Here is a 25542-nt window from a genome sequence, read left to right on the forward strand (position 1 = left end):
ACATTATTATACTCCTAGTGTACAAGAAAGACTTCCAATTAGCTCAACTATACTTGTATAATTAAGCATTTTTATCCTCTAACTAAACACTACATACTTTAATTTAATTTCGAACAGAGAAATGGAGGAATCTAACAATCTTCCTTCTTCTACTACTACTTCAAGATTCTGGAATTCATTCAATTGCATTAATTCTTCATCAACATCAAGATCGAGATGTTTTTCTGCAACAACTGCTTCTTTGTTGCTCATTTTCTTCTTCATTTCTACTCTCCTTTTTACTCACTATTCCGATTATATTGTAAGTTTTCTCTTTCCTTTTATTTCCAATTTTCTTTTATATTTTGCTTTAACTTTGATGATTTTAATATTTTGTCTTGTTGTTGATTAATCTTGAAGCTTGAATTGTTTGTTTGGTGAATGTTTGAATTTTAGATTCTATGAAAATCAATTAAATTATAATCCGAAGCTTAATTCAAGATGATTTTGAATTTTTAACTAAAATATTGCTTTAATCTGAATAAAACCAAATACTCGTGTAATTTACTTTGAATTTGTTAATGAAATCTACCTAATCCCGTTAGTAAGCAAATAGGCAACAAATTATTACTATTTTAATATATAAAAAAATTGTATTAAATTTCCTAAAATAGTGAAGTTAAATCGAAGAGGCGTCTACTAGGCTGATAATTGTAGCTGTAGGAGTTGCACATGTTCCGGTCATAATTGGTCCTTTGAAAATGTGATAATCGTTGGCCACGTGACTTGATGCTATTTGCACAATTGTTGTTAAGCCTATTCTTATTGTATAACTAATGAGCCGTTGTTATGTTATGAGCCCTAATCTCGTTAGGATACTTGTGCATACCCTAATACGAAACACACAACTCTATTCTCTCTATTCTTGACAATATGTATGGGCTATCGAACATTGTATGATATGGCTCATAACAGTCATTTCAACTCGAGTGTGACTGTGTGAGTGTTTTAGACAAACAAATCAAATCGAGTGTGAGTGTTTTAGACAAACATTTCAACTCGAGTGTGATTGTATGATGTATGAATAGTTGACACTGTATTTATGGCTCATGTTAGTCATTTCAACTCGAGTGTGGGTGAATAAGTGTATAAAAACATGTTTGGACAATTGAACGTTGTATATATGTATGTGTCACGTGTGTGTGACATAGGAGTTATTGTATCCAAAGATTAGGACCAAATTGATGATAGTGATTGAATATTTGGATATTTTTGCGCAGTCCTATAAGTTGAGTACTTTGTTATTGCCAATTAATTTATCAGACTACTCAATGTTTCTATATGAGACACTATATGTGGTCATTCTTTCCTCTTATATAATTATGGGCCAAAGTGTATCATAATCTGAGACAAGGATTGTGTGTTGACCATCCTTAGGGCTAGGCCCATGGGCCACCTTTACCCCATAATCATTGATTGATTTTCCCAGCCCATGGCAGCATGGCCTACCAATACGTCGTGCTGGGCTTTTGTGAAATGTGGCTCAGTCATGGTCCGTCTGGGGGGCTTGTGCACCTGTTCGGGTACAGCCTACCAGGCTATCACCAAGGCACTAAACTTAGAATCAGGCACCCTTTATGTGTGTGTGTGTGTGGGGGGGGGGGGGGGGGGGGGACTCTTCATGAGATTAGATGGAATTGTGTTTCACTTACCATACTACATACTAGAAATCTCCAGTTTCAAAGTTGGAAGCAATCTCAATATATAACCTGTCATTTTAAACATTCCATTTGCAATGAGTTTACAAATCAGATAAACATCTATATGATATTACATTTATACTGACCTAACTTGATGTGCTGATCAAACAAGTGTATTGAGGTGTTTTGTTTTTTTTTTTTGGAAGTATTTTCCCCAGTCAGCTTCAGCAGGCAACTCACTGCTATTCAACTATTCAATAATGTTCTCCAAGAACAACAATCATGAGTACCCAAAAAGAGATGAGTATCTCCTCAACTGTACATCAAGCAACATGAACATAACATGCCCTGCAAATTACTCACCTAATACATTCAATAGCAACAATTTCACATTGAACCAAACATGCCCTGAGTACTTTCGATGGATACACGAGGACTTGAAGACATGGAAGAGCCAAGGGATCACAAGACATATGGTGGAGAGTTTGAAAAAAGATGCTCATTTTAGGTTGGTTATCGTGAATGGAACAGCATATGTTAAGCAATATGCAAAGGCTTACCAAACAAGGGATGACTTTACATTGTGGGGTATATTGCAGCTCCTGAAGTTGTACCCTGGGAGACTCCCTGACCTTGATTTAATGTTCCAATGCCATGACAAACCATCTATCAAGAGGAAATACTATAGGGGATGGAGGGCTGCCTTTGGTCATCCTCAGCCTCCTCCACAGTTTCACTACTGTGGAGATGACTCAACTTTCGATATTGTCTTCCCTGATTGGTCATTTTGGGGCTGGTAATCATCAGTTGAACCACCTTTTATGATCTTGATTTCATATAATGCTTCATGTATTCACATCCATAACAAGCATTTATTATCACTCATTAGTTTGCACTTTGCAATCCTGTGATGCTATATAGTTGAACAGAAACTGAGTTAATTTTTGTAAATTTTCAGGCCAGAAGTCAATGTAAAGCCATGGGTGCCTTTGGAGAAGGATTTACAAGAAGGTAATGCGATGAAGAGCTGGACATCTAGGGAGCCCTATGCATTTTGGAAAGGGAACTTACATAATGGTCCAAGACCTAAGCTTGGGAAATGCAATTCTATAAAAGACTGGAATGCTCAGATCATTGATCAGGTAATTCATCTCCCTTTGATTTCATTCAAGCAACATAGCCCCCAAAAAGGCGAGCCTGTCTGTTGGACTTGGCCGCTGACCACCTCTGCTTGCTAAATACGGAGTAATGACAAAAGCCACAAAACTATTTGCAGGATTGGATCAAGGAATGGAGAGAAGGGTTCAAGGACTCAGATTTGTCGAAACAATGTGGTCACAGGTGGATTGTTTTTATCTTTTTATTCCTCTCCTTGCTCCCTTCCATACATATGTGTAATATTAAGGAGTATGCATGCTAGTTGATATACTTATGTTTTGGGTGAAAATACTCTGGCACAGGTTCAAGATATATATGGAGGGAAATGCATGGTCAGTGAGTGAGAAATACATTCTAGCATGTAACTCGACGAGCCTTCTTATAAACCCTATATACTATGATTTCTTCACAAGAAGCCTAATTCCTATGAAGCACTATTGGCCTGTAAATGATAAGCACATATGCAAATCCATCAAATTTGCTGTTAAATGGGGCAACAACAACACTGACAAGGTAATTTTCTTCACCTCTGTTTTATCATTATAAGGGCATTCATCATGCTAGAGAAGCTGAAATTTGACCATTAAATTTGGTTAACTCTGTTTCATAGAAATTAGCTATCACCCTTATTCATGTTAATCGAGTTAATGAATGTAAAACAGGCCCAAGAGATAGGAAATGCGGGGAGCGAGTTCATATTTGATCAGATAAAGATGGAACATGTTTATGATTACATGTTTCATGTGCTATATGAATATGCAAAGTTGCTTAAGTATAAACCCACTGTGCCGGAGGGAGCAGTTGAACTTTGCTCGGAGAGATTTGCCTGCAGCCCAATGGGGTTGGAAACAACATATAAGATTGAGACCATGGTAAATGGGCCTTCGGAACGAGGCCCATGCCAACTTCCCCCACCTTATGACCCACTTACAATTCAATCTATTTGGGATCGAAATGCCAAGATAAAGAAGCAAGTTAAGTCGTGGGAACCAAATGCTTGGTACGAATGGTAAGGGTGTGAGGGAGTTGTTCTACCTTAACCAAAGTTCTTGATCTTAGTATGAGCCTAGGAATAGAACATTGATTATATGGAGATCTTTTCCTTGTTTGGGGCTCAATTAGGCTAGTAACCAGATTAGTGGGTAGTTTACTTAGAAAGGAGATTAGATGTTGTAAAAGGGGGTAGTGGCTGAAAAAGAACTTTGAGGACTATATTGTAAATTGAGTAGACGATTATTCGACTTACAAGGGTTAGAATTTCTAATTATTTGATGGGTTGATTATTTGTATTCGAGAAGAAGCATGTTTATAGTTGGGACTACAAAGCGCCGAAGGCCTATTAGGTGTACCCAAGATTACATGGTAGTGATGGTACCAACTTTACCCCTTGTTAGATCTTATACAAAAGGAAAACACTTTGGGATATAGCAATAGAATTATTTTTGATGAAACTTGTATATTGGAAGTATATTTGTTACCCAAGAGGCCAAGATTACATGGTAGTGATGGTACCAACTTAAGATTCAAGGACTTCAAAACTTGTATATTGGAAGTATATTTGTTATGGAGAATTGAAATTTGTGACCAGATTATTTTTTGAAAGTCAATTTAAATTTCCTGTATTATATGTGTTAGTTTGGTAATTTGTAAAATTCCTACTTCAGAATTTTTTTGCTTTTGAAACATCCTTCTTCAGAAATTAGGATTTTGTTATTCTAATCCAATTGAATGAGATGGAGAAAAATGGTCTAAAACATTAGCCTATACTGAAATAAACTAAACCATTGAAAATTATATACTAAAAATCAGAACTGTGGAACATGAATACAGCAATAGGGCAATTGCAATAAAAATGTCGAAATTGTTAAAATCCTCAAGTAAATATATAAAACATTGGAGAGAAACTGCACTGTTGCTTTGCAGTCTTTCAATCTCCTATGTATGTTTAAACATTGAAGCAGTGACATCTACACGAGCAATCAAATAAAGAATTTGTAATGAAAAACATTGCAGTAAGCATAATTCACAATTAATTTCATCCCAATTAGTTAACTCTCCCTTTAATTATGTCAAAACTCATCTCACTTGGATCTGTAGCTTGTAATTCAACTTGAAAGCCATCCAACTCTCTCTTGAATGTGTCCTTCGAGCTTGCATACAACATCTTACTTCTCACTCTTGATGTGTCTGGTGACCTGCATTCATAAGCACACTAGATTGTGAAATGTTGTGGGAAAAGGATAGTCTTTTTTCGCTACTTGTGTGGTTATAGTAGTGCTTCTAACATATCAACATAACTACAATTTGCTCATTAAACATTCGTCTGCTATTATTTGCCTAACTGTTAATCACATGAGTTTCTTTCTCTAGACATGGTTAAGAGTGCTAAAAAACATATCATTAACGAATATTGAACCTAGGAATGTAAAAAAAAAATGAGAATGAAAATGTATACCATGCAATGAAGAAGATCTTGCTCTTTTGACAATTTTCAATTGTAGTGAAATCATAATCATAAACAGCATAACGACACTCATTGTCAGGCAAAGAATTGGTGAAATCTTCATAAGTTTCGTTTGGTGTTCCAATCTTCTCTACCATAATTTGTTGCATCTTCTCCTCTATCTTAAACACTATAAACCGATGGTTTCTTTTCGCTTTCAGCTCCAAAAACTTCAATTTGCATTCATCATCTACCGCCATTCCTGACTTAGCGTTCGACTATTATTGCAAATTACAAACAAATTCATCATTCAACCATATAAAATTACTGATGAACAATGTTGCTATTAGCTCAATCATATAAAGCCTTATTCTAACCAGATTCAGAACAAAAACAACTAATTAAACATGCAAAAATACGAATTCGACTAAAATTTCTACATCCATCACTTTGCAAAATTCAAACCTCTGTAACGAGCATGAAACAAAAAGAGAAATATTCCATCTTAAAGAGCAATTACCATGTTGAAAAACTTAGCGACGAGCAGCAGCCTCCCAACGATGTATCGATGGACACAAACAGAATTTAGATGATATGATGTGAGAAATACAATGAGTTTTATTTGTGTTTCAGAGAATCACAATCAAATTAAACGGACAGGTTTTGAAGGATGAGAGATTTTTAAGGGTGTATGAAATTAATTAGATTAATAAATAGGTGATGGATGGAATATTAATATAATCTTCTTTATTATTCTTTTTCTTAAGAAATGGGTATGTAGTAAGTAATAGAATTATGCTTCCCACGTTTGGTTCTTTATTGATTATTTGATTTTATGAAAAATTAAACACCGATTTTCTGCCATTTATTCCCTTTACTTGCTTCTTAATTCCTTAATAATTTGGCCGTCTAATTTTTTATAAGGTGATTCAGATTTTTTTAAAGGATCCTCTCTTTGACCTTTGCTTATTTCTCCATCATAGAAGTTTGTGAGAAAATGTTTAATTGTTTATTTTTATTGTAACGTGTTAGACTCGAAACCGATTGTTATTCGTTTTGTGTGTTGTCTTATATGGGAGCGAATCATTGATATAGGGTTGGGGAGGTATGATTTTTGTTTCCAAGTGATTTTGGGATGAAATGTCATTTGGGTTTTGTAAGTAGAGGTGGTAATTGGATCATTCAATTATGAGAATCAATTAAAATAGGTTTGATTTTGGATATATTACGAGTCAATTTGTGTTTGGGTATAGGTTGGGCCTGATTTGCTAGATTTACTTGTAAGTGGCCCAAATTCATTCTCTTATCGACCATTTAGTTTTCTTTAAAAATGAACTCGTACTCCTTTAAAGTAATAAATTCGATACATACACTTTAAAATACTACTCCATACTCCATAGAATTTTACAAATAAGTAGCACAAGACTTTGTCTAGCTGTCTTTCATAATTTGTGAGATTGTGATAGGATAATTAATGGTATGTGTAAAATAGTTAGTTTCTTTAATTGATATTTTAAATTATTAATTTTATTTATAATTATACTTTAATTTTATAAAATAAATGATTTACGAGTTTAAAAAAATCAAGCCAAGCTTATAAAATTCAAATTATAGAGATAATTTTTTAACTGTGTACTTTTTTTTTTTTTTTGAGGGGATTTTAACTGCGTACTTTTATAACCAAAACCCAAAACAAACAAAATAATAAAAAAAAAATAAATTAAAAAATAAATAAATTACAAGTACTACTATAAAAACTAAGATTGGACATTTAAAAGTCAAAATGAAGACCAATTGACAAAATGACCCCAACATTGGCATTTGGCAATCACGTATACAAAAGATCCAATGGGTTTCTAGTTTCAACTTTCGAGGAAGATACTTGTTTCTTTCCCCGGAACACGCTACGTTACCGGGTCCAACTTTAGTCAATAATCCGTGTCTTAATGGCCCATATAGCCTCTCTTGGTCCTATTACAGAATACAGAGTAGGCATTCTATTGGTTCGATACTTCACAATTCACATAGGTTAATCTGACTCGAGTTACTCCGTATTTAGTTTTTACCGATAAAGTAATATGGTACAATATTAAAAATGAGAATTGAAATACATTGAAATATTTTATCTTTAGTCTTAAAAATTAATGTTATTTTCAATTTTTTTTTAACTATGTTTAATTTTTCATATTTCCCTTGAACAATTATACATCAATCGAGTAAGAAATTAAAAAGTCTAAAGTAAATCATATGTACCTTCTAGTCAATAAGTTAGGGACGGAGAAAGTTTACATTAAATTATTTTGTTATTATGAAAGTAATTAAAAGGTGTTAGCTAGTTTTAATAGCTTACCATGTGGCGGCACCTATACTCTTGACTTTTAAATTCTAATAGAAGTTGGGCAAATCCTTTCTTGCACGTTTTAGTACTTCCATATGGATTTAATGTCCTATCATTACATACTAGTAAATGACTTGATATAATTTTTGTTTATCATGCATTTAACTTTAAACAATGATTGTAATGCAAGAAACTCAACACGTACCAATATTTGAACCCACAAGGCCAAAATCTCTTTAATATATGTAGTACTCACTACTCCGTATTAAATTAAAATTTTACTTCAACATGTAATCATCCAACAACTTCTTGATAAAATTATAGTGTATTATCTCTTATATTATATAATATCGTAAATGATATCAGTAAAATCACTCTAAATTTTGTCGGTTTACATCTTTCTCTTCTTTGCTTAATCAAGTGCATACATATAAGATAAGGCCTTAAAATATTTAATTTGTTAGGCACTTATTTAATATAATGCTCAATGTATGATAATCATGTAAAATATTTGGTTTAGGTAGATGCATGGGTTTGTTAATTTATTTGGATTACCCTTCTGGGCCCCATATGATGACATGGTGCAAAAGCATGATGTTTCCATTCCAACTTGCAAATCAAGTTCTTCATAGAAATCCAAATAATTTATCATAACTAACAACAATTAGATAATCAAAAAATAAATTAGTCACCATAGGATGACAACGACGTCGTATATTGAAATGTAATTAAGAGCATTATTCACCCAACCTCTTACATTTAACAACAATAAATATAAATTGAATTGAGTATGGACAAACTTCATTTTCAAGAAAATGAAGTTGCATTGCTTAATTAGCTAGTTTTGTTAAATAAATAAAACAACGCTCAACATGAAGGCAATGCATTCATCATCATAATTGACTACTAGCTCACTTATATTACTATAATCTTAATTTAGCTATGATTTGTTTTAAGGTAACTAAAATAAGTATTTATGCCCAAATTTCACATCACTATTTTTCGATATTTTTTACTATGATGAGTAATTGGCTTCCGAAACTAGTTTCATACACCATCAAATTTTAATGCGAAATAGATAAAAATAATCGTAATACTTCATCTTACAAATGGACCGTAATTTTAAATTTATTTTTTCTATATAAGGTAAAAAGACATTAAAAGCAATTTAACTTACAAAAAAAAAAAAAAAAAAAAAAAAAAAAATTAAAAAAAAAACTTTATTTTTTTTTTAAAAAAAAAATATAACTCCCTCCTCTTGAGAAACAGGAGTAACGTATCTAACGACTACAAATTAAATAATATTTTTTTTTATTAAATAATAAATGGAGATGAATTAAATAACTTCTGTATATTTCCTTTTCTACACATAGAAACGAACAACAATGAACAAGTCTCCGACGACTCTGTTCTTTGGTTTTTCTCTCCCCTAAATACATTTCTTCCTATGAAATTACGTGATCACCTTCTTTAAGTTTTACTTCCTATTTCTCTCTCAAACGACTTCTTCAAATTATTTATTTATTCATTTTTGATGAATTAAGGACTTTTAATTTTTTGAGTTACAACTTCCATCTAAATTCATCATTTACAGGTAATTAACAATCATTTCTCCTTTTATCATTTTCTTTAATTCTTACTATTTGCTTGATGTTATGTTGATTATTTTGAATTCTGGGTTTTGGGTTTAAAACAGAGGGTTTTTTATATTTATTTTTTTTAATTATATGATTTGGTGGTATATTCAGTTATTCATAGAACATGATTTCCACTTTTTGTTTGAGTTCTATTTTTTGAAATCGATATGTTTATTTTCGGGATATGAGTATTTTGATAATTACTCGTATTATCGGAGTACAAATATTTTATCTGTTCTATTTTACGGAGTATAGTTCATATAGAGGGAGGGCGTAAATTTTTAGAAATTCGTGTGATGAGGAGAGATATAGAGAAATTAGATACGTAGTATGATAACAATACCGCAATTAACATGCAACTAAAAATGAACACTTATAGAGTCTCAATTATTATATGATGTCCGTATTGAATTGTTAAGTGTCGAGGATCCAATAAGGGTACTTGCAGAGAAATGAAGAATCCGAGCAATATATATATGCTTTAGTCTTCCTGTTAATGATAGTTCTATCTGATGCAAGATATTAATACTGTCTAATTTTAGTTTTACCTTAAAGAGGATTGATGGACCACATTAACACTTAATTTCATATGTATGCAGGAAGCAGATTTCAAGGGCTAAGCTTAACTGTAATTATATCTATATCAATGCAACTGTATTTGAACTTATAATTCTTGAACTCTACTTCAAGCATCTGAGGAGGAAGATAGAATTATCTGATATCATTTTTTCGGTATGATTTCTTCATCCTTTCTTCGATTCTTCTATGTATGTGTATTTTATCTTGCATCAGTTTAATTGACTCTCAGTTACTAAAGCATTTCCTGTTCTTATTTTCAGGAAAAAAGGTCAGTCATTGCCTTTTGATCATGAACAATATTAAACTGGGGGTAGAAGTCACAGCAGCACATGATCTTGTGCCTAAAGACGGTGAAGGCTCATCGAGTGCCTATGTAGAGCTCAAGTTTGATGATCAAAGATATCGTACTAGCACGAAAGAAAAGGACTTGAACCCTGTTTGGAATGAGGTATTCTATTTCAACATATCCAATCCCAACAATCTTCCCAATCTTACCCTTGAAGCAGTTGTCTATAGCTACAACCAAGCAACCAACGCTAAGGATTTCCTTGGTAAAGTATGTATCAGTGGATCATCCTTTGTTACTTACCCTGAGGCTTCTGAATTCTACTTCCCCTTGGAAAAACGACATATTTTTTCTCGTGTTAAAGGAGAACTCGGCTTGAAGGTCTATTATACAAATGATCCATCCAACAGACTGTCCATGCCGCCTCCTGCTATGGAATCAGATCACATACAGTTCTCTGAAGGCCAAGAAGCTGGAAATGAATTCCAAAAATCATCTTCTAGGGAGTCAAAGTCGAATTCAAGGCATACTTTCTGGCATCTTCCAAAGCAGCAGGACAGTGCTCCGAAACCTCAGCCTCAGCCTCAGCCTCAGCCTCAGCCTCAAGTAACTCAACATGTTTCAGCTGCTAAGTCTGAATCACAGGCTCCAAAAGTTATGCAAGCAAATCCGGGGATTCCAGGACAGGCATTTGAGTACAAGCTTAGAGAGACAAGTCCTATGCTTGGTGGTGGAAGAGTTGTTGGGGGTCGAGTTATACGTTCTAGTTACAAACCTGTTAGTACGTATGACCTTGTTGAACAGATGCTATTTCTTTTTGTTCGTGTGGTAAAAGCTCGTGAACTTCCTACCAAGGATCTTACAGGAAGCCTTGATCCATATGTAGAGGTAAAAGTTGGGAATTACAAAGGGGTTACCAAGTACTTTGAGAAAAAGAAAGATCCTGAATGGAATGAGGTATTCGCCTTCTCTAGGGAACGTCTGCAGGCATCTGTGTTGGAAGTACAGGTGAAAGATAAGGATTTGATGAAGGATGATTTTGTTGGAGTCACCCGATTTGATCTTCATGAAGTCCCGACTAGAGTTCCACCTGATAGTCCGTTGGCTCCTCAATGGTATCGTCTTGAAGACAAGAAAGGAGATAGGAGTCATAATAATGGGGAACTGATGCTCGCGGTCTGGTATGGTACTCAAGCAGATGAGGCATTTACTGATGCTTGGCATTCTGATGCCATTACTCCTCCTGATATGTCAGCTTCAGCTGCTAACCATATCCGTTCAAAAGTCTACCATTCACCCAGGTTGTGGTACCTTCGAGTCAATGTAATCGAGGCTCAAGACTTGATTACCTCAGACAAAGGCCGGTTTCCTGATTGTTATATAAAGGCACAGCTTGGAGCCCAAACATTAAGAACAAAGCCTGTTCAAAGCAGGATGGGAAACCCCTTTTGGAATGAAGATCTGATGTTTGTTGCTGCTGAGCCTTTCGATGAGCATTTGATCATCTCTATTGAAGATAGAATAGGTCAGGGCAAAGAAGAGACTATTGGCAAGGTCAGTATTCCATTAGCAGCTGTTCGCAAGCGTCCTGATGATAAGAATTTTCCCACCCAATGGATCAACCTTCAGAAACCGAGCTCTTCTGATACTCATGAAGAGGAGAAGAAAGTTAAGTTTGCTAGTAAATTACATGCTCGTATAAGCCTTGATGGCGGTTACCATGTCCTTAATGAATCTACTTACTATAGTAGTGATCTCAGACCAAGTATGAAGCAACTGTGGAAATCTTCAATTGGTGTTCTTGAGCTAGGAATACTGAATGCTGATGGACTCCACCCTATGAAGACAAGAGATGGAAGGGGAACTGCGGATACCTTCTGTGTGGCTAAGTACTGTCAGAAATGGGTTCGTACACGAACAATAATTGATAGTCTTAGCCCCAAGTATAATGAGCAGTACACATGGGAAGTGTATGATCCTGCAACTGTTCTTACCATTGGTGTTTTTGACAACGGCCATATTGCTGGCAACAAAGACACTAAAATCGGAAAAGTGAGGGTTCGAATCTCCACGCTTGAAGCAGGCCGTGTATATACTCACTCATATCCCCTGCTAGTCCTCCAACCTTCTGGTTTGAAGAAGATGGGAGAGTTGCATTTGGCTATTCGATTCTCTTGCACAAACATGACTAACATGATGTTTTTGTATGGAAAGCCGCTTCTCCCTAAGATGCATTATTCTAGACCATTGTCTTTGATGCAGACAAATACTTTGAGGGTTCATGCTACTAATGTCTTAGCTTCTAGGCTTAGCAGAGCCGAACCCCCTTTGAAGAAGGAAGTGGTGGAGTATATGTGTGATGTTGATGCACATTTTTGGAGCATGAGGAGAAGCAAGGCTAACTTCTATCGCATTATCTCCTTACTCCAAGGTTTGATCGCGATTGGGAAATGGTTCACAGATGTTTGTGCATGGAAAAACCCGGTCACAACTGTCCTCGTTCATTTGCTCTTTGTGATGCTGGTTTGCTTCCCTGAGCTCATTCTTCCTACAGTGTTCCTGTACATGTTTTTGATCGGGCTATGGAATTATCGGTATAGGCCAAAAAACCCTCCTCACATGGACACAAGGATCTCCTATGCTGATAACACAATCCCAGATGAACTCGATGAAGAGTTTGACACCTTTCCCACAACAAAAGGCACAGACGTGGTTCGAAGAAGGTATGATCGACTCAGGAGCATAGGTGCCAAAGTGCAATCTGTGTTGGGTGATTTTGCTGCTCAAGGAGAAAGGGCTCAAGCATTGCTAAGTTGGCGAGATCCACGAGCCTCGACTCTATTTCTGACATTCTGCCTGTTTGCTGCATTTGTTCTGTATGCTATTCCTTTCAATGTTATGGCTCTTCTTGCTGGTTTTTATACCATGAGGCATCCGAGGTTTCGCAGTAAGTATCCTTCTACACCAACAAATTTCTTTAGGAGATTACCAGCAAAGACAGATTGTTTGCTGTAAATAGTAATCTTTATCTGTAGGCCCTCTGAATGAATAGTTTTCTGTATGTTGAGATGAGGCCCTCCTTTTTTGCTGCTTATTTATTTCCAAATTCCTTGTGGATTTTGGGTAATGTAAACATTTTGTCCCTCAAAAACTGAGTAATACATAATGTATTCATGTGTACAATATTTTGTAAATATCTGTTTTGTCTTTGCCTATTTTTATATATTACAAATATTCAATTTTGATAAACAGAATGCAGGTCTTTTTTTAAATCATAAACAGTATATATATGCAGGTTTTTTGAGTAAATTCTATACACATAAACCTGCATACTTGTAAATTGCAGCTCAATGGTCTTTAAGAGCATAGCGAAGACCTATAGGTACTAAGTTAGTTGTCATGTTGATAGTGTAATTTGAACTATTTACATACATACGTAGTATAACAACTTAATCTGGATGAAGATAATAAACAATATGTAAGCATCATTTGCATTTTTCAGGGAGATTTTATTCTAGTGTCATGATAATTTGTTTTCTGCAATGAAAATGAGCTTTATTTTACAAAGATTTTACTACATCATTAGCTCATAACACTTGCTATTATATAAATTAAACCATCATATAGACTGACATAAATCATATCAGCAGATCTCAACATATTGTTCATCTAAATTCTTAAGCATCAGCCCATGTAATATTAAGTTGGCCCCACTGACTCTGTGGGACCCCCAGAGCCATCCAAACAGCCTTAGAAGCAGCAACAATGTTATACCCACAAGGAGGGTGATAACCCTCCCCTGCATCACACCCCTTTGTAGAATCACACTCATCAACCACCTTAGCCTTCACAGTCTTCCCATTCCCACTTATCGCGATCATCTTTCCACACCGTGCCCCACTGTTATACCACCCTGTCGAGAGTGAAACCACTAGTGAGTTGTCGGTATGGTAGGCGTTGTCACACTTGGACTTGCTGCCGTGAAAGGTTCTAAGGGTGAGCATTCCCGGTGTTTGAGAGGTTACTGAAGGGGAGCATTGAAAGGTGAAGTAAACTGTGTTTTGGACACAACAGTTGGAACTGCATTTTCCTGGTGGAGGGCTTGTGGCTCTAAAGTAGCCTGTTGTTCGGCAGTTTTGACCTTCAACTTGTACACTATATATAATCAGTAACACAACAAATGAAAACCATACACTAATACTATTATTCAACATTGTTTTTGGTTTTGGTTTTTTTTTTTTTTTTTTTTTTTTTTTTTTTTTTTTTTTGTTGTTGTTGTTGTTGTTGTTGTTGTTGTTGTGTGAAGTTTGTGTTTTTGATTGTTTGAAGATTGATGTAAGAGCTGATATATATACACATATAAAAGGGGTGGTTTTGTTGACTTGATGTATTAATCTTTGTGTTTATCTTGTTACTATTTTTGCAAAATTTTGTCAACTTTGGAGAGCTGGTCATAGGCTCATAGCATTCAACATGATGATCCTTGATAAAGTTTGTCGGTTGGCCATGAATTAGTAGTTTATGGATAAAATGGGAATTGGATTTAAAATAACAATTTAGTCTAAAATAGTGATTATTAAGGGAAATTTGTATAAGATTTTTCTAATCTGCATGGCTTGTAGTTGAGACTAAATTCATACAGCATCAAACTTGGTAGTATTGATGACTTGAATTAAAATGAACCTATTCAAACTTGAACTAAATACGAATGTAATCCTACATGCAGGAATAAAATCGAACTGACTCTTCATTAGTACGGAGTACTTGTTTTGAAATTGGGCAGCCTATCTTGTCCGAAGTTGTCAAATACGGGACTGGGCCGCACCCGTCACGGGAGAGTGCAAGTCCACCACTTTACAAGATCAAGGAGGTTCCACCTCAAAACCATATGGCAATGAGGGGAGTAGCCCCTTAGCCTTATATTGTGGTGGTAACTAGGGATGACAATATTAAGTGGATATCCACGAACCCGCTCCACCCGCTATAAATAAATGGACGAAAACCCGAATTAAATGGATGAGAAGCGGGTGACGGATGAAGCGGGTGATGGATCGGATCGGATGTGGATGATACTTTTTTCACCCGCTAACCATCCACCCACCCGTTTAACATATATTATATTTTTTAATCTAAGAATTTTAATAATAAAATATGAAATGTGCAAGAAAATTACTTATATTTTTGTTGCAAATTAATTTTTCAAACAATATATTGTTATTGTTTCATTTTGTATTAATAAAAAAAAATGATTGTACAAATAACAGAAAAATAGAGTTTATGTGAGTTTTTTTCCACTTTAATACTCATCCACTAGTCATCCGCTCCACCCGTTTCATCCGCGGATGATGGACGGACGGATATGGATGATGGGTGAAGCGGATGACGGATGGATGTGGATGGAGTGATTGGAATAATGGATGGATGCGGGTGAAGCTCCACCCGATCCGAATCCGATCCATTGCCATCCCTAGTGGTAACTCTTGAACTCTTTCAATGTGGGATTTCATAACCACTACACTCCCCCTTTTAGTGTTTAGTGTGGGACAAGAAGAATGCTCACATGTGGGTTGTTCATGGACTCAACAGAAGTGTTGCCTAATTGTGTGGGGCAAATTTGGATTATTATCGACCCAAATTAATCTTAAGTCATTAACAACTAAAGTCTAGCCCAACATGGTCACAATTTAGAACTCAAGCTTTAGCCCAATCTCGAATGTAATCTGTAACCTTTTTTCTCCTTAACCCAACAATCCAACACAATTGAATCTTAATTTTGTTGATTTTTTTTCCAAATAAACAATATAATCACGTGAAATTACAAAAATTTGAGACTATTCTAACAAGTATTTACATGATTATATTTAATCTTTTATCCGAGTATGAATTGGATACTAGTGTAGAACAATAATACGGAGTAGACGTTTTAATAAATGGCGGCAAACATATGCAGTGTACCCCGTGCTGCAACTTCTAAGTTGTAGTGGCGTTTCATATCTCTAGTCTCTCCCATCATTTTTTTTTTTAAAATCAAAAATCGCACTAATTAATCTTATTTACTCGTAATTTGTATCGTTTCACTCTCAACTGTATAACTCAACTCTTCAAATAAACCCATTTCTTGAAAATCCCACTTTAAAATATATATCAAAATGACTACTGAAATTCCTTCAATTTAATACCCACAACATAATTTATCATTATTCTTCAACTGGGTATGTTTTCTTTCTTTGTAATTTCAACTTTTTCATTGATCATTTTCTGTAAAAACTTGAATTTTTAGACTATAAAATCTAATACTTGTATTACTTGAATTGGGTTTTTGGGTTCTTGATGTTTGGATGCAGGGGAAGAGAGAGAATTATGGATTTGGAATCAGAAAAGTTTGAAAAAATTGGAATTGATCAAATGCTTTCTTCAACAAAAAACAAAAGTAGGAAATCTAAGCTACATTATCTTATAGGAAAAATATTTGGTCCATTTTCATTTATAAACATTTCTCAAGGAAGAGAACAAGTGAATGATGCTGGGCATGACACTAGAAATATGGTTGAAGTGGCAATTTTGATGAATATTGTGCAACGTTTGCACGAAGGTAAGTCGTCTAGTAACTTATTACTTATTAGGAGTGGATCATTTCCTTTTTTATGTATTGATTTGATTGTTCTCTAAATAGCTGTAAATTATGATTAGTGATAATGTGTTGCATGTCAAATGCAATCAACAAATGTTATGTAAATGTGGTTGAGAAGTCCAAAGTCCAAACCCTAACCGGGCTTCTCCATCTTTAAGGATGATTCTTGTTTTTGTTGTTGGTCACAATGTTGTTCGGACATAGTATTTATGTCTAGCATGGGTACGTGTCCAAGTGTGTTATTTTGCGAAGAATTCCATGATTTTGGCCCAAAATGAAGGTTGATATATCCTTTTTATGTTTAAGTGTTGTGAATCTGACTTGGTACTTGAGGTAAAATAAAGAGTCCGAGTAATATAAGCTGTTAGTTGTTTCAGGTCAACTTTTATGTGTATAAGGTAGGTTCAGAATTTAGAATGGGTTGCTCAATATCTTAATGTGGCTCTTAAATTGGTCTATTACAAGGCTTGTTTTCTATATAATATCTGAAGTTTTTGCTGTTGTACACAGAATGGCAGTGCTACAGCCAAAGGATTTCTGTGTGTATAGTATCTCAATATGTAGCACAAGTTGAGGAGATAGAGAGAAGAATCAGGAAAAGATATGAAAATCTTTTAAACTTTGAGTTGAAGGTGAAATCGGTTCAAGGATTTCAGGACGAAGCAGATATTGTTATAGTATCTACTGTAAGATCCAATTCTGCTGGATCTTCTGAGTTCCGCTTAGATCATCGAATGACCAATGTTGCTTCGAGTAAGGCCAGGTATGACTTAGGATGATGTTTCTGTTGGCTTTTTTTTTTTTTTTTCTAATCAAGTAAACTTCCTCTTCCTCCTTTTAAACAATTGTAGGCATTGCCTCTGGATACTTGGGAACAAGGAAAGCCTTGCTGAAGCAGATACTTTTTGGAAAGATATTATTTCTGATGCCAAACTGCACAGTTGTTACTTTAATGCTGAAGAAGATGAGAGTTTAGCTAAAGTCATGGTAGATGTTAAAAGCAAGTTGGATGAACTCGAAGACTTACTTGATAAGGATAATAATATTTTCAAAGCTTCAAGGTGGAAGGTATACATTTGCCCTATCCTTCCAGACTTATGCATATTCTGTTGAATTTGGTTATGATATTGCATAATATATCAAACTGATTTTTCTCAATCTTAATCTTTGTAGGTAGTTTTTAGTGAGAATTTTGTCAATTCTTTTGCTAAACTGCCCTCAATCTACTCTAAGAAGCTTGTGGTGAATTTCCTTTTGAAATTAGCTAATGGCTGGCGGCCTAATAAAAAGAACACTGATCTGGTCTGTGAAAGCTCTGTAAAAATTGCTAAGCAATTTGAGGTCGAGGGTCGTTATATCATATGCACAAATGATATAATCAGGGTACAGGGATATTCTACTCAAATTCTGAAGGTCTGGGATGTATTGCATTTCGTAGATGTACCGGCATTAGTCAGTAAACTTGACATAATTTATGGAGCATTTAGTGATGATTTCCTTATACGTTGCAAAGAAAAGTGTCTCCAGGGGTATGTTCTCTTTATATACTTTGCATATCATATATTAATGCAGTGAGAGATCAGTCTTCAAACATGTACTGAAGTGCTTAGACAACACAACTGCATCATAAGAATAAATATGCTACTGCATTTAGCACAAAAGAAAACTACCTTTGTTTGTCTGTACCTTTGTATGTGCATATAGAAAATATTGACAGAAGCAGCACCAAAAGTGGCTTTCCATCTTTTCCTAATGTTCATTATGTTTGTTTATGTAGGAAGTTGGAACTCCCAAGACACTTCACTTCATTTGATGCTGCACGTTACAAAGTTGTTAACAGCTCAAAATCAACAAGTGCTTTGGAGGCTGATAGAAGTGGAACAAGGTTTATTGAGAATGCAAAAGTTAAGGAGAGTTTGCTCCTTATGAAATTCTATCCATTTTTTGCAGGTGTCTTGAGTCAATTGATGTCTGCATCTGATGCCTCGACTCTAAGTGTACCTTTTGAGGTATCAGACCAAGAAAGAGAGGTAATTCTCAATAGAAAAAGCACCTTCATTTTAGGACGATCAGGCACAGGTAAAACAACTGTGTTGGTGATGAAGTTGTTTCAGAAGGAACAACAACATCACATAGTTTCAGAAGGAAATGTGCATGACGCTTTGATGACGAGTGGGTTTTCAACCAATGCTCCTGTTAGAGTTGGAATGTCCCTTCGCCAACTTTTTGTGACCGTAAATCCAAAGCTTTGTTTTGCCGTCAAACATCAAATCAATAATCTTACAAGGTTTGTGAACCTTTTCATTATCAATTTCCCATGCAATATATACTATCCTTCATATGCAAATGAGCTTTACCATGCTGGTGTTCGGTGTATGTGCAAATGAGCTTACCTTGCTGGTGTATTCTAGTAAGGACCTGTTTTGATATAATCTTGCAGCCTTTATTAATTGTCTGTGAAGAAAATTCTCTATAAGAAATGCACTTTTCATTCTCCTTTATTCTATAGTTTTATTTCCAAGTCTTAACTGACTTTTTAATCTAAAAGTTGGCTTGTTAGTTCTTAGCATTATGATTTCTCTTACTGTTACAGATTTGTTCATGGAGAGAATTTTGGTGAGGGATGTATCTTCAATGACGTGAATGAGATGGATGAATATGAGAAGTTCAAGGACGTCCCAGAGTCTTTTGAAGATATTCCTTCAACTGTCTTTCCGCTCGTGATAACATTCAATATGTTTTTGCTGATGCTTGATAGATCCTTTGGTTTGTCATATTTTGATAGATTTCCTGATGTTAGGAAAATCTATTATATGGAAACTGCAAGTTTCAGACTGGTTGTTCAGGCAGTAAGAAGGAAAGAGGTTTCATTTGAGAAATTTAGATCATCTTACTGGCCTCATTTCAACTCCCAGCTCACAAAAAAGCTTGATCCTTTAAGAGTTTACACTGAGATTAATTCCTGTATAAAAGGTAGGCTACATTATGGGGAGGGTGATAACGACAATCTGAATTTGCAGAGTTATATGCAATTATCTAAGAGCCGAGTATCAAAATTCAGGGAGGATGAAAGAGAGCTAATATATAAGATATTTGAGGACTATGAGAAAAAGAAGGTTGTACGAGGAGAATATGATTTGGCTGATCTAGTGAATGATCTGCTTTGTCGTTTTAAGTGTGAAAATTATGAAGGTGAGCTCATGGATTTTGTTTATATTGATGAAGTCCAGGATCTAACCATGAAGCAACTTGCTCTCTTCAAGTACATATGCAGTAATGTGGAGGAAGGGTTTGTATTCGCAGGTGACACAGCACAGACTATTGCTAGAGGCATTGATTTTAGATTCGAGAATATAAGAAAGCTTTTCTACGAGGAGTTTCTCAATAATATGGAAGGTGTTGGAGGTGAGCAAAAGAAGATTAAAGGGCTAATATCTCCTACCTTTCAACTAAGCCAAAATTTTCGGACTCATGCTGGAGTTATAAATTTAGCTCAGAGTGTTATTGACCTTATCTATCATTTTTTTCCCAATTCTATTGATTCCCTTAACCCGGAAACTAGTCTCTTATGTGGGGAACTTCCAATACTACTGGATTGTGCAAGTTGCAAAGATGCCCTCATAAAGATGTTTCTAGACAAAGGAAGTCAAAGTGACATGTACAGTAGCATTAGCTTTGGATCCGAACAGGTGATAATGGTCAGAGATGACTATGCTAGGGACAAATTGGCTAAATTTGTTGGCAGACAGGCCCTTGTGCTCACAATATTTGAGTGCAAAGGCTTGGAGTTTGAGGTAATGATATATTTTGCTTGGATGTGCAAGTTGCTCTAGCTATGTTAAATTCTTTGAATAAGCTTTTTAATTATCTGCAATCAATCGTTTCCTCATTTCAACATCTTCTGTTTGTCAACTACTCATTCGGCATGAGCTATATAGTTATTTTTATGTTATATTTTTATTTCTTTTGGAAGTCAACCGTTCCTGTTCTTGGAGTGTCAAATCTCAAGAATTGCCTACTGCTGCAATACTTGCTTTCTCGGCGTTTAAATGTGTTACTGAAAGGATATAATTGGGATAGCAGCCATCATTGTCCCTGCAGCCATATCAAATGTTTTCTCTTGTTCCAAAGTTTGATTATAACCCTCTTTACATTGCAAATAGAAATTGTGACCCTTCAAGTAACACTCTATATGCTTGTTATTGCAGGATGTTCTGCTGTATAACTTCTTTGGATCCTCACCTTTAAGAGAACAGTGGAGAATTATATATGAATACATGGAGGAAAAGCTCTGTCCTTTGAATCCAGAAACTTATCCAAGTTTTACATTTGCAAAGCATGATGTTTTGTGTTATGAGTTGAAGCAATTGTATGTAGCCATTACCCGTACAAGACAAAGGCTTTGGATATGTGAAGACAGCGATAGTTTTTTATCTCCTATGGCTGACTATTGGCAAAAGCTGAATCTCATTAAAGTTCAGAAGTTGGATGAGTCATTTGCACGGTCTATGCAAGTTGCTAGTAGCTTAGAAGACTGGAGATGGCAGGGTAAAAAGGTTTGTCTCATTAATTCATGCTATATAGGTTCTAACGTCTAAGGTTCTTGTTTTTCTGTTATATAAATTTCCTTGTTGCAAATATAGTACTCCTGTCCCGTGTGTCTGCAATTTATTAGTCTGGCCTCATGTGTTTTTATTTGGATTCTTCACTTTCTTTGGTTTGGCCTTTTCTTATTACAGATGCTAGAGATGAAGAACTACAAGGCTGCTACGCAGTGTTTTGAACGTGCTGGAGATTTTTACTGGCAAAAGTTTGCCAAAGCCTCTGGCTTTAAGGCAGCTGCTGACAACTTACGAGGTTTAAGCATGGAAAAGTCTTTGGAAATGCTCAGAAAAGCTGCTGTGTTATTTGAAAGCATAAAAAATATCAAGAAAGCTGTCGAATGTTACGTTGATGCTGATGACTATGAAAAAGCAGGTAATGTTTATAGGACTCCTCCAGCCAAGCGTCAGGGAGTTCTGGAGAGAGATTTATGCTTGGCATAAAGTTGATACTGATAACCTATGAGAATATATACCTTCAGTAGATACTCCGTACATGATATTGATTTACGTGGTAATAATTAGCTCCTCCAATAGATGATGGTCCGAATATACATGCAAGTGCAGTTGAAGAGTTGGTGTTCATTGTAATTTTAAATTTACTAATAGGATAGACAGCCTGATAGAAGTAATATGAGCTGGCTATATCATAACTGTTTTTTTTAACATTTAGTATATCAAAACACAAACCATGTGCTGGAAAATCTTATTTATCAGACTGTCAAGTTTATTGTTTTTGCCTGTTTGGTATCTGATAACCAACCAACTGTTATGCTTTGCAGGTGAATTATGTCTTGAAGAATCTGATTTGCAAAGAGCGGGTGAGTGTTTCACCCTGGCAGGACGTTATAAGCTTGCTGCTGAGGTGTATGATAAGGGACTTTATTTCCATGAATGCTTGTATGCTTGCTCGGAGGGGAAGTTGTATGACTTGGGTTTAGATTACATACAAATTTGGAAACAAAAATATTTTGGTAAGCCTACAAAACAAAGGATGGACTTTAATGCAAGTGAGCAAGAGTTTCTCCACAAATGTGCACTTGCATCCTTTAAGCAGCAAGACAAGAAAACTATGATGAAGTATGTTAGAGATTTCAGCTCTTTTGAATCAATGCGAACTTTTTTGAAGAAGTTGGGCTGCTTTGATCAGCTTCTTGAGTTGGAGTTAGAAGATGGTAATCTTCTAGAAGCTGCAAAATGTGCAAGACAGATGGGCAATATCTTACAGGAGGCAGATTTATCAGGGGAAGCTGGTGATTTTGAAGAAGCATCACGGCTCTATATTGCCTTTGTGTTTGCTGGCAGTCTCTGGGCAGATGGTAGCAAGGGATGGCCGTTAAAAGAGTTTCCATCAAAAAAGGATCTTTTGACAAAAGCCAAAGCTCATGTTCATAACAGTCCACGTCATTTAAAAGAGGTTTGTGAAAACATCGAGCTCTTATCAAGTGATGAGGTTGAATTAAGTGAGTTGCAAAAGCAGTTGGCACAGTCACAGAAGCATAAAAATTTAAGGGGAGAAATCTTGTCTGCTCATAGACTTTTGGACAGGCTTCTTGCCACTGATGTTTTAATGCATGAGTCGAGGCGAAATAAAAATTCATTGAATTGGATATTTGTGAAGAATGTGATTCGTCATTGGAATGTTTGGAAACAGAATATTGAGACAATATTTGAGTACCTTAAAGCTTTAAATAATAAAAAAACTAGTGGCAAGAAGCCTGTCCAAAATTCTACGAAGAGTTTTCAAGAATATGAAGAGTTTTGCTTGGAATATCTTGGTGTGAGAAAACGGTCCATCAGCCCGGATGCTGATTATTACCTGCTTTATCCAGATGCTGATTGGGTGAAATCTGTGCCCAGAAGATCTGATCAGATGGAAAGTATAAATGCTCGTCAACTGGTATCTGCTGCCAGAAGCCATTGGTGTGCCGAGATATTATCTGTGTTGGAGCTTCTTAAATCTTTTCGAATAGTAGCTGCTGACAATTCTATGCCCATGAACTACATTTGCAAGACTCTGACCTTTAATTTTGAAGCTGCGCAGTTTCTCTTCACTCATTCTAGGCATCTGAAGCCGGGAAATGATATTTATACTTCCGTAATGAAATATATTGATCTCATAACAGAAGAATACTTTCACCATCTATTTTCTCTAGATTGGAGGATTAAGAGGATAATGCAGTCAGAAGATCTCACAATGCAAAGCTACTCTTTAAGAAACTTTCTGAAGGAAGTAATACTGAAGAAACTCAAGGTTGAGGTAGATAAAGATAAAGATTTACTGACACTTTCACAAGTCAGTCAGGCAGTAATATCACTGCTTGGATCAAGTAGGCAAAATAATGAAAAATACGAGGGAATTACGAATATGATCAAGACTGATTCTCCTTGGAATTCATTGATTATGGATCCTGTGACTGGCACAGTGCCACGAACATCAGATGGCCATATGCAACTTGTTCAGAGTCTTTTCAATGCTTTAATGGAAGCATATGACTCAAAATCCAATATATCGCCTTCTTGTTTTGTATATCTTCTTGAACGCCTTCTACTGCTGGTATCTTGCTCAGATGGATGCTTATTTGCAACAAGGTCGTCTGTTACTGAATGGCTTGTGCACCTAAACTGGAATGTAAGCAAAGAACCATTCACGCTCAGTGTTGCTGAACTGTCATCTTCTGTGGAACCCATCTATGACTTCCTGGCTAGCACAATACACGAGCTTCTCTTGAACAAGCAGGGCATTGAGGAATGGATTGAGAAAGCTGGGTTTAATGTGATGAAATTTTTGCCAATGCTGATACTGAAATTGCTGGTTCTGATGTGCTTAATCTGCCTCAACTCAGGAAAGTATTTGGAGCTGCTAAATGATGTGATTAGCAGGTCAGATGCCATATCATTCTTGCCAAAGTCTTTTAAGGAAGTCTTTTTCCAAAGAGAGGATTGCATTTTTTGCAATGTGATCGCTGAAGCTTTGAAGAGAATTGATGATCCCCTAGTGATTATTAGAAATCCAGACGTCTGTCCATATGTTTATGCTAGGCATACTATATTCCTGAATGTTTTCAACAAGAACATGGATAGTATCTTGGAAAGGCTGTTCCCGTCACTTCAAAAGAGTAGTTATGCTCATAGGTGAATGTCTTTGGTCATGTGATGAATGATAATGGATGTTAGTTTTGTAACTCGATTTAGCTTGTTTTAGACTTTCACTTTTGTTGTATATATGAAGCTAGTATGTCGACGTGAAAATTTGTAATGTGCTGATATCCTCATTGGAATTGGTCCCTTTTTAGTGACAAAACAATGGACTAAATGCCTTTATTTTTGTTGTATATCAAGATTATATTTAACTGAAATATAATCTTCTTGTTAATCTCAAGATTATATTTTTAAAGACAATATGACATATAACTGAAATGACTGATAAATATACATTTTTTACAACTCATAAGGTAATATTACACACACCCAAATATTTGTATCATTATTCAAACAAAAAAAAATAGTTATTGCGGATCATAACCCACACCCTTGCCTCGTTCACGTAATATAAAACATGTACTCATACTAGTTGGTGGCCTGACCAATGCTCAATGTTTATTGAACTTACGGAATTCACTTGCATCATCTAAGTTTTTGTTACAACCAACAACTTCTACCTTTTTTTTTGAGGTAGTTTATTAGCCATTTTCTTATAAATGGACAAAAGACTCATGAAAGGAATACCCTAGACTGCACCTAACTCTATGTACACACAGAGGCATATCGATTGATTAATACGACACAAAGTATTACTCATGTAGACTTTGAATTATTGCCGAGATGTTTATCATGGTCTCTAATAACCTCCAAGAGTCCAATTGAGTCGGTGGAACCATTCAATATGCTATTAAACGGTCATTTTTACCATTCTCCCCGTTCACAACTTGAATTGTTTCGTATAATCAAGCCTACCACGGACGTTACAGACAACATATAATGATCATATGTGGTTTCAAACGAAATTATATGAACCTGAGATTTATCCCTTAGGGTCACAAGGTTTTTCGCAACCTGGCCTCAAAACCTAAAAATTTCCTCAAAAAAAGTGGATTATAACCTTCGATTTTGTAATTTTTTTGACCTTTTTTGCCCGAAAATAAAAATTGCCGAGATGTTTACCATGGTCCCTGATAGCCTCTGGGAGT

At 35.6% G+C, this 25542-nt stretch overlaps 5 protein-coding genes across 5 annotated transcripts; 3 read left to right on the top strand and 2 right to left on the bottom strand.

Moving 5' to 3' along the window:
- The first annotated feature begins 31 nt into the window (after positions 1-31).
- Positions 32-4453, top strand: LOC145614754 (uncharacterized). The gene is made up of 6 exons (XM_081669820.1): positions 32-301; positions 1886-2475; positions 2638-2821; positions 2956-3020; positions 3140-3350; positions 3500-4453. The coding sequence occupies exons 1-6, from the start codon at positions 122-124 to the stop codon at positions 3848-3850; spliced, it is 1581 nt and encodes a 526-aa protein (XP_081525946.1). The 5' UTR covers positions 32-121; the 3' UTR covers positions 3851-4453.
- A 269-nt stretch (positions 4454-4722) lies between these two features.
- LOC145615565 (actin-depolymerizing factor 10) lies at positions 4723-5552 on the bottom strand. Its single transcript, XM_081670638.1, has 2 exons — positions 5293-5552; positions 4723-5032 (listed from the first exon to the last, which is right to left on the bottom strand). Exons 1-2 carry the CDS (start codon positions 5538-5540, stop codon positions 4882-4884), a joined length of 399 nt encoding a protein of 132 aa, XP_081526764.1. The 5' UTR covers positions 5541-5552; the 3' UTR covers positions 4723-4881.
- Positions 5553-8903: 3351 nt separating this feature from the next.
- Positions 8904-13314, top strand: LOC145615564 (multiple C2 domain and transmembrane region protein 5-like). Its single transcript, XM_081670637.1, has 3 exons — positions 8904-9212; positions 9855-9987; positions 10095-13314. The coding sequence occupies exon 3, from the start codon at positions 10124-10126 to the stop codon at positions 13133-13135; it is 3012 nt and encodes a 1003-aa protein (XP_081526763.1). The 5' UTR covers positions 8904-9212; positions 9855-9987; positions 10095-10123; the 3' UTR covers positions 13136-13314.
- Positions 13315-13661: 347 nt separating this feature from the next.
- On the bottom strand, positions 13662-14384 carry LOC145614907 (putative ripening-related protein 1). Its single transcript, XM_081669977.1, has one exon. It carries the CDS (start codon positions 14332-14334, stop codon positions 13798-13800), a length of 537 nt encoding a protein of 178 aa, XP_081526103.1. The 5' UTR covers positions 14335-14384; the 3' UTR covers positions 13662-13797.
- Positions 14385-16480: 2096 nt separating this feature from the next.
- LOC145615706 (uncharacterized) lies at positions 16481-24491 on the top strand. The gene is made up of 9 exons (XM_081670762.1): positions 16481-16712; positions 17262-17514; positions 17603-17819; positions 17925-18280; positions 18529-19038; positions 19345-20545; positions 20960-21307; positions 21491-21728; positions 22135-24491. The coding sequence occupies exons 1-9, from the start codon at positions 16481-16483 to the stop codon at positions 24489-24491; spliced, it is 5712 nt and encodes a 1903-aa protein (XP_081526888.1).
- The last annotated feature ends 1051 nt before the right edge of the window (positions 24492-25542 follow it).

The sequence above is a fragment of the Chenopodium album genome, chromosome 25 (genome assembly GCF_948465745.1).
Source record: "Chenopodium album chromosome 25, dcCheAlbu1.1, whole genome shotgun sequence".
Lineage (NCBI taxonomy): Eukaryota > Viridiplantae > Streptophyta > Magnoliopsida > Caryophyllales > Amaranthaceae > Chenopodium > Chenopodium album.